The following is a 22,282-nucleotide window of genomic DNA, read 5'->3' as shown; positions in this document are numbered from 1 at the left end:
GATGAGTTACCTACCTACACATATTGGTGACTGCTGCTTAACTGCTGCTTTTTCTCTCTCTTCCTTTGTTTTATTGTCATGCATGCAAATAGAAGAAGGAAAAAGTGGGACAGGTTCTCTTTAGGTCAGCTCTCATGGCTGCAGATAAAGGAAAGGAGAAAATAAGAAATAGAAATGTATCTAATTTTCAACGGTCTCCCTCTCAAAGCAAGAGATAGCCAGGTTGTTTTGGTGGGGACCAATGTGCTTCCTGTTATTAACAGGGATCATGTGAGTGCAATGACTGTGCATGTGACTGCGGATGTGTGTGCACAGATGTAACTTTATGTATTTACAGAGCATGACATTTTGAAAGCTACAAGGAACAGAAATGGGCCAATGAAGCCGAGAAATGTTTCCCAGACTACCTTGTACTCGATTGTGCAGTGTTCAGTGCACCTTTACCGCATCAGGACTGACAAGACGGCACCTTCATGCTGGACCTTATAAGGACACTTTACAGCACCCCTGCCTAGTTTGGTGTTTTGAGAGGAGTGAAAAAGAGACACAGTGTATAGCAGGGCTTCTTCAGCTCTGGGGATAACAAAACTCTGTGTCCGAGTATGGTACATGAGACTGGAGAGAGCATCATAAGCACAGCCTCAATTCTGGATTCCCGGACCCAGCTTTTGCAGCCTGCAGGGAGTCTGTCTTGTTGCGGACACACAACCCTCTGCTGCCATGCGAGTGTGTCGCTGTGGCACCGCTCCCTGCTCTGGAGCTGAGACTAATTGGCTGTCACCCATAAGGACCCCACAAGAACCCCAGGGAGATGTAAGGCTCCATTTAGGTCTTTGCTAATTTATTTATTTATTTGTTCCTTGCAAACATGGGGAACACTGGGGTCTTTGGCAATCAGGGCTGTTCTGCATGCTTTACTTTGTCCCTCACACACATAGGGTTTCTTTCTTTTTCCCTTGCAGTTAGAAAACACCCGCCTGAACCTCTGTCAAAACACCTCCTGTAAGGGCAGCCAGGCAGGGCTGGCCGAGTGCCTGATTTCCCTGCTCAAGAGCAGGTTTTCAGGAGCTTGCAAGCAGTGGGCGAGAGGGGCTGCAGGCTGGCTCCAGGAGTTCTGGTTCCCAGCAGGGTTTGCCCAGCTGAGCCGGCTAGCAAGGTCAGCAGAGTAGGGCAGTGCTGCCCCAGCTGGTCAGCCATCTCTCCACAGCCAACACAAAACCCATGGCCCACACACTGGGACAGGGTTGGCTGCATCAACCCAAGAGCCAAGCTAACAACTCGGTCTAATTCCTAGGAGACTGCAGAGGTGATGCTTGGGGATACTTGGTTCTCCTGGGAGAGAGAGAGAGAGAGGATGGTGCTGAGTCCTGCTGCGGCATGGTGAGCCAACAGCATGACTGTTCTTGACTCCAGATGCTGGCTGAAGATGGGGAAGAACAGGGAAGCCAGCTGGGATTATGTGGGAACAAGAGAGAATTCAGGGAGAAAGATAAGGGGGCACAAAGGAAAAACAGTATGTGGCAGCCAAAGCGCATCACCCTTTTGCAACATGAGTAACGACCTAGCTGGTGAAGGCCAGACAGTTTGTTCCAGCTGTACGGCGGAGGAGGGAGCGATATGGAGGTATCATGGTCCGCCCCTGACCACAAAGGGTTGCATCCCAAAAAATAATTGCTGCTCACAGACTAACTGTTGACCTATAGTACCCCTAGCCTCATTATCCCTGCTTACCATATTAAAAATCACACCCTTTGCTGCATAATGATATGTAAATAAGGGGGCATACCCCCAACAACCGTGCAAATGGCAATCTGGCCAATGATGTATGTCTGCCGCACTTCCACATCCCACCTTCAGCAACTATAAAACAGAGGATAGCTCACTAAAGTTTTTGGAAGGGAAGAAAATTGAACCCCAACCTGTTCACTGGAGACTGCTGACAAGCGAGCCTCCTTCTCCCCTCCCCCAAACAGGGACACTTCTTTGGTAAGACTTGCGCCTCCGACAAATGTCAGACATTACCCGGGAAAATATATTGTTATTGAAAGCTCTTAATTGTTAGTTTGAGCTCATAGAAAGAAAATTTGTAGCAGCAAGTGCATTTATCAACGGCAATTCTGAACCTGTTGTATCTGTCGCTTTAAAAAATCTTATTCTTTTTACTTTGCGAAACTGTCTCAGGGAAAGTCCTCAAACAGGGGGGCTCTGGCAGGCAAACGTAAATTACAAAGATTCTTTTTACTTTGCGAAACTGACCCAGGGAAAGTCCTCAAACGGGGGGGCTCTGGCAGGCAAACGTAAATTATAAAGATAAGGAAGGGCCTTCCGTCCCTCCCTTTCACGCGACAGATTACAAGACAATACTCAGGGACTCTAGCTGCCTTTGCTTCCCCCTCCTGACTCCACCACTTGTTTCAGGCTCACAAGAAGGTTGGAGTCCTCCAAACTCAGTCATTTCCAGTGGAGGCGAGAGGGGGCTTAGCAGGAAGGCAGCTCAGAGAGTTTCTGTGCAGCACGCAGGCAGGCTCCTTTCCCGTGTCACAGCAAAGGCACAAGGCACAGCAAAGCATGCCAGTATCGCTCTGCTGGGCTTGTTTGGGCTGAGGCTGGTGGAGTGCTCAAGCCTGATCACGCTCATGAGGACGTCCCCAGCCCTAGGGGTGTCATCGAACCCACTCCTGAGGAGAACAGGTGGTTCCTGCCTGAGATGGGGCTGTTCGTCCTGTGGCCATATATGTGATGTTTTGGCTGTGTTCAGTGCAAATTGTCTTCCCTTCCTCACAGGTGAGGCTGGGAAAGCTGGGCATGGACCCATATAAAGTTCACTGCAAGGCGAAAGGCAGAGCAAGGGGAAGGGGAAAAGACTCACAAGGTCTGTAAGACTGGCCAGAAGTCAGTGTGCGGAGGTCCCATCAGTGGTACTCAGGTACAAGAGCCATTGAGAGATGAGCGAGGCAGGGTGGCTGGGAAGTGGCTGGGAAGGAAGTGACTGGGGGAGGAAGGACACACAAGTTATCAAGCACTCTCCCAGAAGAGAGAAGAGAGTGTTGCTGTGCAGGCAGAGCATGGGTGGCAATTCCTTCCTGGGGATGTTCAGAGTGTAGGTGACAAATTCCCCAGCATCTCTGAGGACCTGCTCAGCAGTGTCTAATATACAGCCTCTTCATGAGATGCAATGCATAGGCTAGGAGTATCCCAGCCCTTTTCTACCCCTCACCCTGCCACACTCTCCCCCACAGATCTCCTGAGCTGGCAGCAAAATCTCCCCAGCAGTGCACCCCCGGCCTGGCTGCGGCCTGGCTGCGAGCACAGAGGAGCTCCGCAAGCAGTTCAGTGAGACCTGATGTGCACACATGAGTTTTCGTGATCCTGCCAGGCTGAAAATGCCTGTCTCTTCCCAGCCTTTGACCCTCACAACCTTACAAGGATTGCCAAAAGGAGACTGCTTTCCAGGCCCAACAAGAGACACCAGTGGCAAGTACTGGTTGTGGGGGGATGCTCCCAGCTTCCCCCCACACACACAAACACACATTTGATGCCATTTACAAAAAGCCTGAATTCCTCTATTTCACAGTCCCAAAGGGAGGATGTCAAGACTTTGAGATAAGGCCTGCTTCAGCACCTGGGCCTTGAGAAACAAAAGCCTCCTCTCACTGCTGGGGCAGTGTTAATTGCTGTGGTCAGGACTGTCTCCTCCTCATCAGGACCCTGAGACATAACACCTGCTTTCATGGCTGGGGCCCCATTGCAGACTGGAATTAACTCCTCCTTACCCCAGCTAGGGGATCTCTCCTTGGGACCCCCACTGCAAGAGTAAAGCAGTCTTTCACAGTCACTCAAACTCCTTTCTTCAGTGCTGAAGAGTGCACAAGGCAGCTAGCCTACCATTGGCGGTGTTCGGCCACCCCCCACCCCCACCCCATGCCTGGGGGTGCGATGCTCATAAGAAGGAGGGATGAGAGTTGAACCCTGCAGCAGCCAAGAACTAGGGACTGCACCTGTGTGAAGAGAACTGCAACTGGCCTAGTGACTCCACCTCCACCTTCCCCTGGAGGGTGTAAGTAGGTTGGGCCTGGAGGCTGTCTTTGGCTGTTTGTGGGTGACAGTGGGTCTGCCAACTTGTGGAACCCCTCGGGATGGGGACATCCTCCCGCAGTTACTTCCCTGGGATTGAGTGTACGTTGGTTGCTGAGGCAATGCGTGGGTAAGATCAATCAGAATTTTTTTGCCTAGTTCATTCATTTGGGTATTTACAGTTAGCATAAATTAGCTGTCTTTTTCTGTTCACTAAGTAGTTACTGTTAGAATAACTTTTAGTGTAATTAGAAATAAGTATTGTAGTTGAGCTGAGTTTCTGTTAATGAGAATTGTTGCTTTGTACCATTGCAGCTTCTGTAGTAAACTTTGGTGTTTGAAACAAGCTGTGGAGTCATGTAGTAAATCTCCTTCTCCCCCTCCTCCCCTTTCTCGCACCACAGGAAACCCACATGGTCCGGGACTGTAAGGTAGTCAGTTGTCCTGCAACACTGTTGTTCAGTGAGAGCCTGGATCATCTCTCACTCCTGGGTTTATCCTCCAGAACCACCTGGGTGGGAAAAGACCTGCTGCAAGAGGTGTTTTCCCCCAAGTGCCCTCCTGCACTGAGCTGAGCAGGAGGAAATTGCATGCAGATTGTCACAGGGGAGACCTTGGTGCATGCCCTTTGCTCCTCCCCACCTCAGTGTATCACCCTGCTTGGGGTCAGGGCTCCAGCTCTTGCTGAAGCTGTGTGAGGGCATCCCTTAGGTTTCCAGCAATGCCCAGTCTCAGAAGGTCCCTCCTCTCTGCCCTCCAGGCAAATGTCCTGTGGAGGAAAAAAAAAAAAAAAAAAGTATATCTCTAAATATATATAAAAAAATATATCTATATCTCAAGAGGTACATGAGTCCCTGACTGGGATTGTCCAGCCCTCGGTGCTATGCAGAGAGCAGAACAGCCCACCAGCTCCATGTGAAAAATGTGTGGGCAGTGTGGTGCTGTCCTGGAGTGTGAGGAGAACACTTGCACAGCAGAGGCTTTTTCACTGCCTCCCTCCTTCCTGTGAAGCCACTGGCACCAGCCCCTTTCAGAAAGAGGATCTTTGACTGGAGATGCCTGGATGTGGAGGGAAGATGGCACTACCTAGGGAGAGCTGGAGCTCAGCCTTGCACAGAGACACCCCCTTCCTTCCCCAGGTTCCTGCACAGCCAAGGAATGTGCTTGCACCAGGGTTTCTTGCATATAACAGAGGTCCAAGGCCATAGTGGAGACCTTGACTTCCTCCAGCTGGAAGAGGTGTATTTCCCTGTGGTGTTCAGCAATGTGGTGAATCAGCCCCTCTCCTTGAGGCCAGTGGCTGCCTGATAGGAGACCAGCTGAGGGCCTGGCCTCTGCTGTGCTGCTGTCAGAGCAAGGCATCAAAGGTGGAGGTCTGGTAAATCTGGCTGATCTGGAAGGTGCCTGTCTCCTCCACTGTGACTAGTTCCTCTTATGGGGGGGGTGGGGATGGGGGTCTGGCCCATGATACCTGGAAGAAAGTAAGGGCCAGGGACTGCACAGGGAAAGGCTTCAGGACACAAAGGAAGAGGGGATGCAAACCCCTCAGGGAAGAAGGCTCCCTCTCCCTTGCTCTGCAACAGGAGCCCCAGGCTGGGGACAGCAAGGTGGTGAGTGGTTTGGGGCAGGATCTCGGAGTTCTTGGCTCCATGTAGATTCCACAAGTCTATAACACCCACCCTGTTACAAAAGGCCCCAGAGAAGAAAGAGTCTCAAAGTGTGTGTGTGGGGGGGGGGGAATGGGGGAACTGTTAGCAGCTTGGACAAGAAGGAGCCTCAAACACACCCAAGGACACAGGTGCAGCTGGGACCCAAGCATCCTGAGAAAGTACAGCTAAACCAGCAGAAGCCAGTTGGAGCCAAGATTAGGACCAAGGCAGCTTTTCTCAAACAAGGAAGCAAGCCAAGCTGAGACCATGTATGGAAAAGTAGAGCAAAGTTCATGGCAAGATGCTGAGTGACACCTCTTCTGACACCACTAGGGACCACCAGAGACCCCCACAGAAGACCCCTGGGGACTCAGACCGCATGCGTAATGATTATGTAAATGTAATAATTAGTTCTAGGAAATAGAATGAATATGTATAATCATTCCTGGAAATTTCATGCATATGTATATGATAGAGCAATATAAACTTTAGATGATGCGGCACACGGTGTGCACGTTGGGTGGAGCTATCCCTCATGCACCCAGTGCCGTAATAAAGAGAAGGCCTACTTCTTACTGCTACATTGGTGTTAAGGAGTTTTTCTCCCGATTTTGGTGACAGAGTGATTGTGAATGACTGCTTTACTCTTGCAGTGGGGGTCCCAAGGAGAGATCCCCTAGCTGGGGTAAGAAGGAATTAATTCCAGTCTGCAATGGGGCCCCAGCTGTGAAAGCAGGTGTTATGTCTCAGGGTCCTGATGAGGAGGAGACAGTCCTGACCACAGCAATTAACACTGCCCCAGCAGTGAGAGGAGGCTTTTGTTTCTCAAGGCCCAGGTGCTGAAGCAGGCCTTATCTCAAAGTCTTGACATCCTCCCTTTTGGGGTGTGAAACACAGGAATTCAGGCTACTTGTAACTGGCACCAAATGTGTGTTTGTGTGTGGGGGGGAAGCTGGGAGCGTCCCCCCACACCATCCTAGCCTCAGAGGGATCAGACCACTTCAGTAACCATTCTTGTATTTTTGTCATTTCCCCTTAAAACAAACACACCCCTTCCCAGTCACTACTAGCCTTGCTTTCTTCATAGCCAGTTAGAACTGCATTTGCCCGGGCCTTCACCTTTATCTGTAGAAAATCCTGTTTTCACTCTTTCCATAGAATCATAGAATTGATGAATGATTTAGGCTGGAGGAGACCTCTGAAGGCCATCTAGTCCAAGCAGATGTCATGAGATCAAGTTGCTCAGGGTCCTGCCCAGTTAAGTCTTGAATACCTCCAAGGACTGCTATTTTACAACCTCTCTGGGAAACTTGATCCATCCTCAGGGTAAATAATAATAATAATAGTATTAATAATAATAATGTCCTAATTTCTAATGCAAATTTCCCATTTTCCATGTTCCAACTTGTGTCCATTGCCTTTCACTCTCTTGCTGAGCACCTTTGACTTTGAGAAGAGCCTGCCTCCGGGTGGCTTTTTAGCCTCCAGTCAGGTAACTGTGGACAGCAAGAAAGGCTTCCTTTAGCTCTCTCTTTTTAAGGCTGAAGAAGCCCAGGTCGCCAAGCCTCTCCTCGTGTGTCATGTGCTCCAGCCCCATGACCTGCTTGGTGGCCTCTGCCAAACTCACGCCTGCATGTCAGTGCCTCGAGAAGCTGAAGGGGGCCTTTGCCCAGGGGAAATGTTGTCTCTTGAGTCAAGCCTTTGGGGGAAAATGCCCTGGGAAGCAGTGCCTCCCTTCCTACTGTTAGAAATACTGCAGACAGCCGCATGGAAGAATAAACCTCTGAGCTCTCACCAGACACACTGTGCGTCCAGCTCTCCGACTCCAAATGTGGCCAGGAAAACGCAACAGATGTGAGCATACTAACTCAGCAGACTAACTCATGCCCTCTGCCTGCACTTCGCAGTGACTGCTCAGTCTGTGAAGGGTCCCCCAACAGCATCCTAAGCAATGCTAAGTCATGGCATTCACTTTTCAGGACATCTGGCAAAGCTGTGATCAGAAAAGAACAGGGAAAGATTAGTCCCATGGGCAATCAGGATCAATGTAACATGCTTAGAAAAAAGCACGCAGGTCATTTCAACTGTCATTTTGGAATGAGTTAGTAGTGCCCCCATATTCAAACATGTTTGTTATTTGGTCTCCCACATGTCCCACTTTTCTCACAAAATCCTGAATCTTCCATCACACATCTTTGGGTGCTTCAAGAGCAAGAGGACACAACTGAAATCATCCTCCAGCTGGCATCCAAACCACTGCTTTCTTTCCCATCCAAGTGGGAGCGCGGCTACTCATCCACCTTCCTGTCCCCCACAGGCGCAGGCCACCTCTTTTCTCCAGCTGCCTCATTCTCCTTCCCTCCTTCTCATTCTCTCTCTCCTGTCTCTCCTTCGCATGCATTCCCCACCCCCTCCTTGGCACAAAGACTGAGCTCTGTGTGGCACCTCAGGAGGCCTCACTGCAAACACCTGCACATTTACTCCCCCAGGGAGGAAAACCCACACAGTGTCTCCTTCCAGGCACCCTGGCTGTTTCTGCCACCTTCCACCGCAGCTGCTCTCTTTGCTCCACCAAACAGAGCTTAGCACCACAACAGCACTGCACACAGAACAACAAACTAGATCCCAGAAATAGGGGGACCAGGTGATTTCTCTTTGGCAGAGAAACCCACACTCACTCAGGGACATAGGGACTCCCCCCAGACAAGCACTGGTGATTCCCCACAGCTGCAGGAGACACATGAAAAGGAGTGGCACATCTTGAGGGGATGGAGCAGAGAATCTTCTCCATTGTCTGGCAGAGGCGACCTGCTCGAATGCTGAGAGTTTGCCTCATCCCCAGATGCAGGGCTAGGAAGGGATTTTCCCTCCTCGGGCTACCTACGCTAGGTGGTATAAAACCATATGGACAGTCGTGTCTCCCACAAAGGGCCCTCTTCTCCAACAGCGGCCATCAGTGGTGGCTGAGGAAAGAACAAGAGCTGGACAAGCAAGTAGGATACTGCTCCTGCATACGCGCCCCTGTGACCCAGTTAGTTTCTACAGCTCAGGGGTGTTCCTGAGTCTGGTGTGGCTTATGTGCTAATAGCTCTGTAGTAGCTCTCCTCCCAGGGCAGGCTCCCCTTGAAACCGTGTCAGTTTTGCTATACCATTTTGATCATTTCCCAGGACCCTGCATCTAGGCACATCTATTCAAGTCCCACTGACATCTGCTTAAGGACACTTCTTCCTGCTGCACGGGCAGGGGAGGCAACAATCCAGCCTCACTGCAGCCCCCAGGTGCCATTGCTGGGCAGGCGGAGCTCAAAGCTACATGCAAACAGAGGCAAGGAGAGAAACACTCCTCAGAGCACCCACACACGCCTTTCTCTGCAAGGCTGCACGCTGAGGGCACCAGTGTGGGCTCAGTGCACAGAGATAGACAGCACTGTCTTGGAGCTCAGCGTTCTGCACATGGAGAAGCACCTGCGAGTTCTCCACAGATAGCACAGAGGAGAACCTTCCTGACTCCTCCTGAGGTTTCCTTCTTGTCACTTGCAGCAACAGTTTAGGGGGCTGGGTTGGGAGCTGCTGGTACCAGAAGATGTAGGGATCAAAATAGATGGTGGAGAAATTACAGCGCAGCGTTGTGTTGTGTCGTGCCTGGATGGTGGCTTCTGGTGGGAACTGGAGCACAAAGTCCTTTTGTGCATGACCTGTAAAGCCAGAAAGGCATTTCAGCGCTGCTTGTCTCTGTATCCATCTATCTATCACTTCATCAGCTCTCTCACTATCCCCCATCTCCATTCTTCACTTTTCACAGCCTAGGAAAGACTAAGGGGTTTGTCTGTCCACTCTTCTTTCTGCAAGGTCTTGGTACTCCTCATAGGCCAGGCTGTGAGCTCATCCTGATTTCCATCAGTAGCTCTTTAGGCTGTGAGGCCATCAGGTGTTTCTGTATGTGTCACTGGCTTTTTGCCCCTCCTGGAGATCAGAAGCAGCTGTATTAACTGTTGCTCTCTCCTTCTGCCTCTCCTAGCTCTGTTCCTACTTCTCACTCTAACATTCATACCACCGTGTCTGTCCATGCCCTGGCTTTTTAAAGCTTTCCACCTCTCCCAGCATGGACTCAGCCTTCCCTGAATGCCCTTCAAGCATTTTGTCATTCCAGCATAGATTGGCAACACTTTTTTCAAAGGCACCCAGGAGAGAATTTCCCATATCTAGCACTGGTGCCTCCCCTGGCAGCTCTCTCTCTCTCCCTCTTTCTCTCTCTCTTTAACAACATATGGATAAACAGTGCACATAAAGGCTCTTGTTTTCTGAGCAAAAGATGTGCGGAGCCTTATTCCCCCTTTTGTGCCCATTACTCCTGACATCCCTCAGAGTACTTGCTGTGCTCCAAACGCAGCCCCCTGCTCTCCCTGCAGGAAGACTGCCAGGTCCCCGCAAAGTCAGAATTCGCATGCCCCCCTCCAGCACTGACGGGACACTCCCTTGTTCTGATCCTCCCCAGCCTGAAAGTCGTGTCTCACCAAAGTCTGCCAGTCCCACGAAGGCTGCCAGAAAAATCAGGGCCATGTCACGATCTCCACTCCACGAGGTGTCCACTATCTCCGAGAAAGAGAGTGCTGAAGATACCAGGTCCTGCCTTCCCCTCCCTCTGCAAGCTCAAAGCACCCTCCAGGCCTCAGCCCAGAGGGCGGAGCAAAACTCTCTCACTGCTGCTCCACACAGATCTCCTTGGGACCTTACACCTCTGCCCCAGAGAGGCTCTCTGGAGAAAGGAGCTGCAGTTGTTAAAATGCTCAGCCTAAGGAAGCAATCAAGTTGCCCCCGTCTCTGTGCTCCGTGTTCCCAAGGGCCAAGGGGAGGCTTCTTCAGCACTGGGAGGTTCCCATGTGCACTCAGGCCGCATCCGAGCTCTTTCACAACCCAATAGCTCCAAAGGTGCTTGCATATCCTCTCACTCAGACATACCCAGCCGTAGCACTGCTGCCTTTGAACTCTGTGCCGCATTGACAAAGGGGCCCTGGGCACCTAAAATATCACGTAGGAGCCTAAGACTGTGTCTAGTTTGTGTGCATGTTTGTGTGGGGGTGTCAGTGCCAGCAACACCGTGTCTGTGGTGCCAGCACCTGGAGAGACTGTAGTGTGTGCAGGTTGTGTGGGAGTGGGTATTGGTGTATAATCACCAGCAAACAGCAAGCTGGACCAGCTGGAGAGTAGGACAGAGGCTTGTGAGCCAGGAATGGAAGGAGAGGTGGTAAGTCTGGGTCAGATACTGCAGAGACCAAAGGGGCTGAGAGACAAGCACTGGAGGAACCAGGAGGGCCCAGCCAGCTATTGGAGAAACCATGGGCTCTGGCATTGGCTAGTAGTAGGGCCACAAGTCTGCAACCAGCTACTAGAGAGACTAGTTTGCATCCGTGTTTTCCTCTGTGTGTCTGTGTGTCTGTGTGTTTGTCTGTGCCTGTGGCAACTGGGAGCCCAGACTATCCAGGGGCCAGCTATTGAATAGACCTGAGTGTCCCAAATACCAGAGGGACTCATAGTACGCACAGTGTGTGTGTGTGTGTGTGTGTGTGTATAGATCTGAGTACCATCAACTCTTCTGAGGCTGTGGACCTCAGGGGCACATAAACCCAGGTTCTAGCAAAGGGAGAGACCAAGGCATCATGGAGCCAGCTCCAGGCCCTGGCTGAGGCCAGCGGGACTGTTGGCTGACAAGCACCACCACTGCTCAGGTCACTCTTTCCTTCCCCACTGCTGCCATCCCAGGTTGAGGGTTTGCCTGGTCGGTGGCTTGGGAGCCATTTCGGGGAAGCCTTTCGCTGCCGAGGCGCAGGGCTGCCAGGCGCCGGGGGATGCGGTGGCCTCGACGGGCCTGAGCCCGGGCGGGCGGGGGGAAACTGCCGCGGGCTGGGTGGGAGCCGCGCGGGGCGAGGCGGCTCCTACGGGCGGAGCGGCAGCGCCCCCCGGCGGGCCCGGCCGCGGTGAGCCCCCAGCCCCAGCCCCAGCCCCAGCCCCGCACATCGCGCCCTGCTCCGCACCCCCCGCGGCGGCTCGTGCCCGGCCACAGCCCCGGCCTCTCCTGCCGGGTCCCCGGCGGGTCCTGCATGGTTCTGCTCCCTTTGTGACTGAATATGATGAATGCGAGGCCTCGGCCAGGGTTGTACTGCTACCAGTAAACATACATGTTCTCCCGTATGTTGGGGTGTGAGCAGGCGATGTTGATGCCAGTGCCCTCGGTGGCCTCTGCCGACGGCTCCTGCTGCACCTGGGCTCTGTCAATAGCCACTGCCGAGGAAGAAGGAGAAAACGCCGAAAATCAGTTTCCTTCTCCGACTTTCATTTTCCTGCATAAAGTCTGCAGAAGAGCTCAAACACGGGTACAGAAGTGGAAATAGAAACGGCCTGTGTGGAGGGAAGATGTGGCCTAGGGTTTGGTTGGAGGGGCAGTTTGCTGGTGGTGCTTTAGTGGCTAGAAAAAAGCGTGGGCTAAAGTATGGATGAAGCGATGCAGAGTGGCAAGGCAGGAGAATTCAGGGTTGGATCTGCGGACGATAAAGAGCAAAGAAGCAGATAGGGGGTTGGGTTAAGTACGGCAGGACGGACAGAGGAAAGAGGTTTGTGAAGGAGCTGGAGAGCTAGAGGCGGGCGGTCTGAACCCGGGCACAGCCCCGGACCCCCAACCCCACCGCCGCCGCCGGCCCCGCGCACCCGGGAGCACCGTGGCCAGCGCCGCCAGCCCTGCGCCCCGGCACCGCCGCATCCCGCCGCGCCGCTGCGCTCCACTGCGCTCCGCCGCCCGCGCCTCGCTGCCCCCCGTCAGCACCGAATCTCTGCTGCGGCGCCTGCGCCTGCTCTCGGCCGCCGCCGCCGGCGCCAGCTCCGCCCACGCGTGAGGTCCCCTCAGGAGCGACATCTGCCTGCGGCAACCCTTGCTTGGCCACGGGGACCCCTGGCTGCCCTGGAAGTAGTGCTATCGGGGTGGGGGACGGCAGACAAAAGGGAATGGCAGGAATCTTTTAAAGTTAAGTACTCATGTATTTTAAAATATTGGTTTTTTTGTTTTTGTTTTTTTTTTAAATAAATGCCTGTTTGTAAATTTACTCCATTTAAAAGTAGAACTGGAAATAAAGAACCCTGGATTCTGCTGGACGCTAACACATCCATCCACTCAGTGTAAAAACTTTGACATCATTTCAGTCAATGGAATGCAGTGACGACTGTCATTGACAAATTCAGGAAGAAAAAGGAGTGCCAGCGGGTGGGCTTATTGAGGGGGGACCAATGAAAAGGAGGAAGTTTTACAGGCTTTAGAAGAAATCAGAGCTGTTGGTAAAGTCATGATTATGGCTGCCAAGATTGGGAGAAACAGAGAGACCCTGAAGGTACAGTTACAAAGAGGAAAAAGGCTGTAAATTAGAGAAACAGAGAGCAAGCAAAACTAGATAATTTGTCTGATCATGAAGCGAAAAAAAAAAAAAAAGAAAACACCTTGAAAGGACCAGTTAAGTTAAGTTAAAAAGAAGAAGAAGAAGAAGAAGGAGAAGAAGAAGAAGAAGAAGAAGAAGAAGAAGAAGAAGAAGAAGAAGAAGAAGTAAAAGAAGAAGAAGAAGAAGAAGAAGAAGAAGAATCAGCTAAGTCTGGAAATGTTTCGCAGAGGAGCCTGTTCTTTACCTGATCGCACAGCATGGAATGCATTTTTACACTGTGGGGAGGGAGAAGGTAGCAGCTGCACACAGGGCAGTGCAGGAATATTTTATAACAGCTCTGCAGGCAGTGGTGATGTGGGGCTGGGTAGGACAGAACTGCTGGGACAGAGCAGTGCTCCCTCACCTCGAAGTTGGGGATCACAAACCCACACCCAAGCTTGGTGTGTCTGTGTGCCAGGCCGGGGGCAAGGCTGCAGCAGTGCCAGTGTAGAGCTCCCAGTGGCCATGCTGGCCTGTGCAGTCGCTCCCCCAAGGTGTCCCTTGAGCTGCGGGCACAAGGAAGAGTTTGGGTATCCTGGAGCTGAGCCCTGGGCTCCTTCCCTCAATCGCTCTTACCTGGAACAAGGCCAGCGTTGCCAGGCCCAGGGGCCCGTGACTCTCTCAGCCCTCTTGCCCCTGGCACCCACAGCTGCCCCCATGCAGGCAGGGCACTAAAAACTTGGGACAAGTGAGTCCTGGCCCCAGGGAACTTCCTCCTCCACTCGCAGAGCTCTTCTCATGGGGTCATCTTCCACCCAAGCGCATGTGTGTGCATCATCCTGACACAGGCTGTGACAGCCCTGCCCTGCTGGAATTTCTCCCTGACTCCTGAGCTGCCTTGACTTGGTCCCGAGAGTGGAAGGTATTGCTTCGAGCTACTGGGGCCTCCGGTCCTTCTGCAACTAGATGAAGCCTGAGTAGCTCTTGGAGGTCTTTCCACCCCAGTCCACTGCCCCCATCCTTGTCTCTGTCCTATCACTGTAATACCCCTGGGTCATTCTGTGCACGAGAGCAAGGTGTCCAAGCATATGTTCTGGCCTGACAGCACAAATACTGGTGTGACTTCACCTCTAAATGGCAAAACGAAGACTGGTGCAACCCTTTTTCTTAGCTAATTAGCCAGCACTAATTCAGGGTGATGGATATGATCATCTGGACTACTCAGATGTTAGAAATGTTTCAGCACAGTTTGGCCTCAGGTCACTAGCACTCCTACTTGCTGAATGTGTGGGCTGTGGGAGCGTGTTGAGGCAATCATTGTGTATGTGAGTATATGTGTGCATGTCTGGCTTTGTGGGTGAGAGAAGGAGTGGGTATACAGACACCCTGCATACTGCTGAGGGTGGTACTATGTTGGTGAGGCAGTGAGGGACTGGACCCAACTTTGTGGACTTCACTTCTGTGACACAGTGAGAATGAAGCCAGCAGTCACTGTGGCTCCAGATTGCCAAGATGGTTCAGGATGAGAACAGGACCATGGAGATAACTCTGATTTCCAGCAATGAAGCCTAGGCACAAAGGTACCATTTGATTCTGACCCAGCGAGGTCTCTGCCCTTTCTCTTTCAGTTGGACTCACTCCATTTGTGGATCAGCTTCACATCCTCTCCCGCTCTCTCAGTTCCTCTCAGCCTTGGGGAGATGGGGAGAAAGCTGGTGAAATTAATGGAAGAGAAGATCGTGTGCCTCCAGGATGATATGATCTTCTTCTCTCCATACATCCTGAGCCCATCAGTTCCCATCTTCTGCTCGCTGTTCTAAGCTTGCCTCTCTGCTCTTTGTGTCTTATAAGCTGAAGTGGGACAATTCATGAAACCAGTGTGCCCTGCCTATAAAACCATGCTAACAACCCCTTTGGGGAGCCATTAAAATGATGATCAGCTTGTCCTCTGTGTCTCCGCACCGCTTCCTTGAGCATGCTGTCAGATGTCCCAGTGATGCCCAACTCTCCTTAACTCAGTGTACCCCTGAGATGCTCCTGGGCAGGACAGCCTCCCAGAGCACAGTTTGGGTCAGTCATTCACAGACAGCTAATCAGAAAGCTTGTTTTCTTAGCCAGGGAGCTGCTAAGCAGGAGGATTCGAATGAGACCTTGAGGAAGCGGGATTTTATTTTCTCTTCTGTGTCATGCTTTGCATTTTGGTCTTAGCAAAGACCTGGGGTGCATCAGGAAGAGTGTTGCCAACAGGTCAAGGGAGGTGATTCTCCCCCTCTACTCAGCCCTGGTGAGGCCGCATCTGGAGTACTGCATCCAGTTCTGGGCTCCCCAGTACAAGAGGGATGTGGCACTACTGGAGCAAGTCCAGTGAAGGGCTACAAAGATGATTAGGGGACTAGAACATCTCTCTTATGAGGAAAGACTGATAGAGCTGGGCCTGTTTAGCTTGGAGAAGAGAAGGCTGAGGGGAGATCTTATCAACGTGTACAAGTATCTGAAGGGAGGGTGTCGAGAGGATGGGACCAGACTCTTTTCAGTGGTGCTGAGCGACAGGACATGAGGCAACGGGCACAAACTGAAACACAGACAATTACATCTGAACATGAGGAAAAACTTCTTCCCTGTGAGGGTGACAGAGCACTGGAACAGGTTGCCCAGAGAGGTTGTGGAGTCTCCTTCTCTGGAGATATTCAAAACACGCATGGATGCAATCCTGTGCAATGTGCTCTAGGTGACCCTGTTGAGCAGGGGGGTTGGACTAGATGATCTCCAGAGGTTCCTTCCAACCTCAGCGATTCTGTGATTCTGTGAACTACCTGTCTAGCATGAGCTCACAGCAGGACCAGTAGGCATGGTCATGCATGCATGGCTCACGTCATCATAAGATCTGAACTGAATTAATCACCTGCTTTACCAGCTTCCACAAGCACCTCCATGCCATCACTAAACTCCATACCCATGTCCAAGGTACTCTAGGGAGAGGGAGAGCAGGGAAGGGGCGGGGGGGTGTGGATGAACATGCTCAAGCTGGACAAGTTGCTCTAGTCAGCTGCATCTGCCCACACATCATGAAACAGCCTTCCCTCAAACAAATTGCCTTAACCAGAACTGTGACTCCGTAACAGGAGTTGCAGAAGATGACAATCTAATTTTTTCAGTCTTTTTCTTTGCCTAAGGCTTTGCCTTCTGTTCCAAGTGAAGACGAGACATTCAGAGGTCACAAATTCAGTGGATCAAAATGCCTTCATAGGAGATGGAGTATATACCTCTGATCACAACCTTCCGAGCCCAGACAGCCAGCGAATGTTTCACCCACCTTAAGCTCCACTTCTCCATAGTTTATCTCCACAGTTTGGCTATAAGGATAATTTGGGAGAGAGTGTTGAAGGTGTTGGTAAAGGCAATGTGAATAAACTGTCCTCTGATCTCTGACTGAGTGCTGCGAACCTGCTGTATGGCCACAAGTGCATGGCTCTCTTCATCACATGATCAGAAGTGAACCCATCGCCTGCCATACTGGTCTTTACAAGCACCTCTATCCCCTTGCTGAACCTCGTACCCATGTCCAAAGTATTCGAGAGAGAGAGAGAGAGAGAGAGAGAGAGAGAGAGAGAGAGAGAGGTGGCAGGGAGAGAGATTTTGTGTGCAGGAGTCAAGTTGGGCAGGTTACTCTAATCAGCTGGACCTGCCCCATGCACCATGGGAAGCACTCTTTCCTTAACATCAACCAATGTTAATTAAGCAAGCCCTTAGACATGACACAGGAGCTGCAGAAGATGACTCTGTCATTTACAACATCTCTCTGTGGTGGCCTTGGGCAGTGAAGACATCTTCTCTTTGGGTGCAAAGCTCCTCAACTAACTCTGGATGTCTACTCTGCTGGGGTTTTGTTGTTGTTGTTGTTGTTGTTGTTTGTTTTCTGTCAGAGTCAGTTGTCTAGTCTCTCTTAAGCATCACCGGAAGAAAAATGGATGCTTCTAAGGCAGGGCTTGCTTGACCTGTATTAGACAGGAGCTTTTGGAGGAGGTGAACTGAGGCCTGAAAGTGCCTGTTTCTCTTCCCTGCTGATCAGCAGAGCAAAGATGAATAGACCGTGTGGAGGCACCTGCCCTGAAGGCAGGGGAGGTCAATATGCCTATACTCAAGTCTTGTCTGACTTAGAGCTTAGCTCTTCACTTAGATTAAGACTGAAAACTTAGGCCGCAACTGCTGTTCGATATTCTGACAGCTGAAATGAGGTAGGTGAATCCCACCTTTCTATCTCTGTATTCGTATGACCATATTTGTCTTTAATTATCCCCAGCCTGGAGATTTCAAGATCTTAATGCCCAGCATCCAGGTATTTGACACTTCCAGTCTTTTGGGGCGTGGCTATTTCAGACATCAGCATGCCAGGAAATTGCCACACAAGAGAACATTGAGTTTCTGCCAAGGCTCGCATACCGTGGCAGGCAGGTGGCAAAAAAAAACAAACACATCTGACAGCCACTTTAGAGAATTGCATTACTGTTCTTTAATTAGCCTGTGTGAAGAGAGAACACTATCCATCTTCAACAAGCCTGTGAAATCCCTGAGAGATCAAACTCCCTGTGGCACACAGAGGAAAAATTCAAAACAGTCTCCTCTGCATAGCCAGTTGGAGCTTCAGTGTGCTAACAAGGTGGGTGTGGGGATGTTTTTATGCTAGGGATGCTGGGGGAGTTCTCAGCAGGAAAAAGGCATTTGTTCACAGTCTTTTGGCTGTGAAGATTTTGCCTGTCTTGTAATTCTCTGCTGTATGCTGTCACTACATGGAGGTAAAGTGGAGATAATTTACTGTTTGTGTGTGTGTGTGTGTGTGCGCGCATGCTAAGCCCGCTTTGTAGAGGTACAGTGGTGGCTGTGAGGGGGAAAGAAAAGCAGGAGTGCAAGCTGCCACTACCTAACGGGTGGAAGGGGAGGAATCACCATCAGGCAATTTGATACATCTTGCAGTGAGTCAGGAAGGTGTTCATCTTCACTTCTCTTGTGAAGAGACTGGAGACTGCCATAGAGAGAGGCAGTGCTTTCTGAGGCACTTGTCTAGAACAGCTCCAATAAATCACCCTCTTTCCTCTGCTTTCCTTCAGACAAGGGGGAATCATGGCTTCATCTGGAGGAGAGATGATGTTGCATGAAGAGAGTTTGTTTAGATCATTTCCATTGGCAGAGCTGGTAAGTGACGCTTGCCCAGGACATCTGGTGTAGACTTTCAATGCCTGGCACGTTTAAAGAGAAATGGATTAAGGAGGATTTCTTTGCTCTAGCCACGTGAGATTTTGCATATATGTTCCTAAGGAGGATGAAAGGAAAGAAAGGGATTCTTCAGATGATGATTCGACCCCATCTGTCTTAGACACACCCCTGAGGAAGAGATCAGCTCTTCTCTGGAGGTACTGTTCTGCCTCCATTAACTGGAAGGAGGAAGTAGCTTAAACCCCTCAGATCAGCTGGCTTCTCAACAGAGTTATGTTGGGTGGGATTCAGCTTAGTGAATTTGGCCTGCAAGAGGTGGTAGATACAGGGATGCCTCTGCCCAAGTTGACACGTCTGACTTGTCCACCTGAGCTGGTTGCTAGACTCCTACCCTAGTCCTCAGGGAGAAATTGGCACTTCTAGAGTGCTTTTAGCCATCTATGTGAAACGAGGTAAGCCATGCCTCCTGTTTTTGTATCCATTGAGAAAGAAGGGACTTCAGCTGAGGCGGTCAGATATGATTTATTATTGTTGTTGTTATTGTTATTGTTGTTTTTGTTTAAATGTGGTCAGCATAGATTCTTCCCATGACTTTCAGAGGCAAAATTACGGAGGTGAGTCCTACACCTCCTGAGTAGCTATGTTGAGAAGCAGAACTAAATGGAGGTAATAGAGGTAATTCTGAAAGCTTCCAGTCCTGAGGACTTGGAAAAAGGTAAATTTAGGAGACCATGAGTTCTTAAGTAACGCCTGTCATTCTACTCTGTTCTCCTGTGACACTGTCGCTTCAGCCTGAAGCCCTTGTGATCAGCTGGCCTATAAGAGGTCAGAAAATCTTCTCCAGTGTCATGTTCTCCTCATCGTTTACTGGTACCTCAGTCTCATTTGCTGAAATCATAACTCAGTATTGTTTGCCCTACGGAGTGCAGCTATGCTATTCCCTTCCTCTGTGCTACAGCCTTTCATGTAGGTGAAGACTCTCAGCCTGTCTTTTGCACTTCCCTGAACAGGATTTTCATCTCTCAGAAGCCATTAGAGTCACCATGTTCTAAAGAAGACCCACGCACTTGGTCAGATAAAGAATTCTCCAGGTTCCTTCGACTGTGTTGCCTGGTCCTCAGAGTCCTATTCAACTGTCCAAACATAGGTATGATTTAGCTGACATCTTTAATTCAAGGTAGACAAAACCCTCCCTAAAGTATTGCAGTGCAGTCTCTTCCTCATGGAGTATGGAGCGCAGGTACAGCTTTTTCCTGCTCTGGAGAAGCTGTATTTTCAGGGATGGTGATCTTGTTTAATTACTGGTAGCATGTTTACCTGCCAGTAGGCCCAGCCTAGGCATTCAAACTACCACACGATCTTTTCTGTCTTGACAGGTGGACCTCTGCACTTGGAGGGACATGGAAAACACGACAACTGTGCAAGAATTCATCCTTTTGGGTTTCCCAGGCACGTGGCATTTCCGGGTGTCCCTTGTGGTGCTGTTTGCACTGATGTATTCCCTGTCAGTAACAGGCAATGCATCCATCATTGCCCTTGTATGGGCAAACAGGAACCTCCATACCCCAATGTATTTTTTCCTCTGTAATCTCTCCTTTCTGGAGATCTGGTACATAACGGGCATTGTTCCCAAAGCTATGGGAGTCATGCTGGGGACTAGCCAGACCATCTCCTTCAGACTCTGCATCCTTCAGTTGTTCTTTCTTTTCTCCCTAGGCTCCACCGAATGTTTTCTCCTGGCTGTCATGGCCTACGACCGCTATTTAGCCATATGTTACCCTTTGAGATACAACTCCCTCATGAACAATGTCTTCTCTGCTCAGCTGGCCCTCAGCTCCTGGCTGGGAGGCTTTCTGGCCATCTCGCTGCTGGCCTTTTTGACATCCAGACTGACATTCTGTGGACCAAAAGTCATCAATCATTTTCTCTGTGATATAGATTCCTGCCTCGCCCTCTCCTGCACAGATACACGGCCCGTGGAGCTGGCGACCTTCCTCATCTCCATAATTGTTGTGGTGGTCTCCTGTGTGGTTACGCTAGTCTCCTACATGTACATCATCTCTACCATCCTGAGAATCCAATCAGCCCAGGGCCGGAAGAAGGCCTTCTCCACCTGCTCTGCCCATCTCACGGTCGTTACAATATGGTACAGCTCCATTATATTCCTCTATGTCAAGCCGTCGGCCCAGAACTCCTTGGATCTGAACAAACTTGTTAATATCTTTAACACAGTTGTAACTCCCTTGTTGAACCCCTTCATTTACACACTCAGAAACAAGGAAGTGATACAAGCTCTGGAGAAGGCTTTCCAGAAGAAGTGAAGGAGCTTATCAAAAGGCCTTGATGTGAACAACAGACTCATTCCCCCCTGACTTCTGGCCCCCAGAAGTTCCTCACCTTGGTGTAAGTGCACCTGGGCATCGCAGGTGGCAACAAACCACCAGCTCCAGTGCAAGTTCATCTCAATCACCTTGCAGCCATTAAGATGGCTGGGGTGAAGGATGGGCTGTAGCTTGATTCTCATGTGCCCACCTCCCTCTGGTCACTATAGGATAAACCTAGAGTGCCTCATAGCACTCCAAAGACTAGCCCCTGACAAGGATAAGATAGCCCACCCAAACACAACTCCCTGACAGAGCCGGGGGAGTGGTCCTCTGGTGGTTCATGCTTCAATTTGCTAAAGGCTTAACTGTGTCAGGGATTAATGTGAATCCCCTAAAGAACTTCAGATACCTGCATCATTGCTTTATGAAAGTGCACACATAGTCTCCTTTTTAATCTGCTGTTGTCTGGATGCATCTATGCCACCTTCTTGTGGCTCTTTATTGGATCATACTTAGACGCAAGATGTATTTGACCATGGCTGCTATCTCTAGCAGTAGCCGTTATTCCTGGCATAAGACGATCAACAAAGTTTACATTCTCATTTCCTCCCCACCCCTAGTTTCTCAATGTATTTATTAATTTTCATTAAAAATACTCAAAATACCATGATTCGTGCTAGGTGAGTCAGGGCATGTCCACATCTACAGTGCCATGCCAGTCCTAAGCAGACCATCATTCCATGCATTTGTGGCTTTGTTGTGGAAACACTTACAGCTATTTTGCAAAGTCACCAGAGAACAGATTCCTCTCACTGGAAATGACAGAGGACTGAAAGGGTACCTGGGTAGCAGGTCTGTCTTTACCCTCAGTGAAAAGAGATTAGTACTTCCAAAGGGCGCTTGCTTTTACCCTTCCTAGGGCTTTTATTTCAGAACAAGATGAATCATGCTCCCAAAGTTCCTCTTTCTGCACACTAACAACAAAGGGAGTCTGTGTGACCCCCAGAATCACCCCCAGAACGGCTGAGGTTGGAAGGGACCTCTGGAGATCATCTAGTCCAACCCTCTGCTCAAGCAGAGTCACAGTTCTCACTAGAGCAGGCTGCCCAAGACTGCATCCAGATGGCTTTGGAATATTTCCAAGGATGGAGACTCCACGTCTCTGGGGAATCTGTTTCAGTGTACAACCACCCTCACAGTAAAAAAAGCTTTTTCTTAGGTTCAGACAGAATTTCCTGTGGTTCACTTTGTTCCCATTGCCTCTTGTCCTGTCAGTGTGCACCACTGAAAAGAGACTGCCTCCATCCTCTTGACACCCTCCCTTCAGGTATTATACACATTGATAAAATCCTCCCTCAGTCTGCTCCTCTCCAGGCTAAACAATCCTGGTTCTCTCAGCCTTTCCTGATATGAGAGATGCTCCAATCCCTTAAGTACCTTAGTAGCCTTTCACTGGACTCACTCAAGTAGCTCCGTATCTCTCTTACCCTGGGGAGCCCAGAACTGGACACAGCACTCCAGGGGTGGCCTCACTAGGGCTGAGTAGAGGGGAAGCATCACTTCCCTCAACCTGCTGACGACAATCTTCCTAATGCAGCCCAGGATACATTGGTCTTTTTTGCCA

The 22,282-nt window shown here is 50.4% G+C and overlaps 1 protein-coding gene across 1 annotated transcript; it reads left to right on the top strand.

Moving 5' to 3' along the window:
* The first annotated feature begins 18,234 nt into the window (after positions 1-18,234).
* Positions 18,235-20,655, top strand: LOC136994395 (olfactory receptor 6F1-like). Its single transcript, XM_067312083.1, has 2 exons — positions 18,235-18,313; positions 19,711-20,655. Exons 1-2 carry the CDS (start codon positions 18,242-18,244, stop codon positions 20,653-20,655), a joined length of 1,017 nt encoding a protein of 338 aa, XP_067168184.1. The 5' UTR covers positions 18,235-18,241.
* Positions 20,656-22,282: the final 1,627 nt, after the last annotated feature.

Source organism: Apteryx mantelli, chromosome 28, assembly GCF_036417845.1.
Source record: "Apteryx mantelli isolate bAptMan1 chromosome 28, bAptMan1.hap1, whole genome shotgun sequence".
NCBI lineage: Eukaryota > Metazoa > Chordata > Aves > Apterygiformes > Apterygidae > Apteryx > Apteryx mantelli.
The sequence above is the reverse complement of the archived record's forward strand: the minus strand, read 5'-3'. Positions and strand labels throughout refer to the sequence as shown.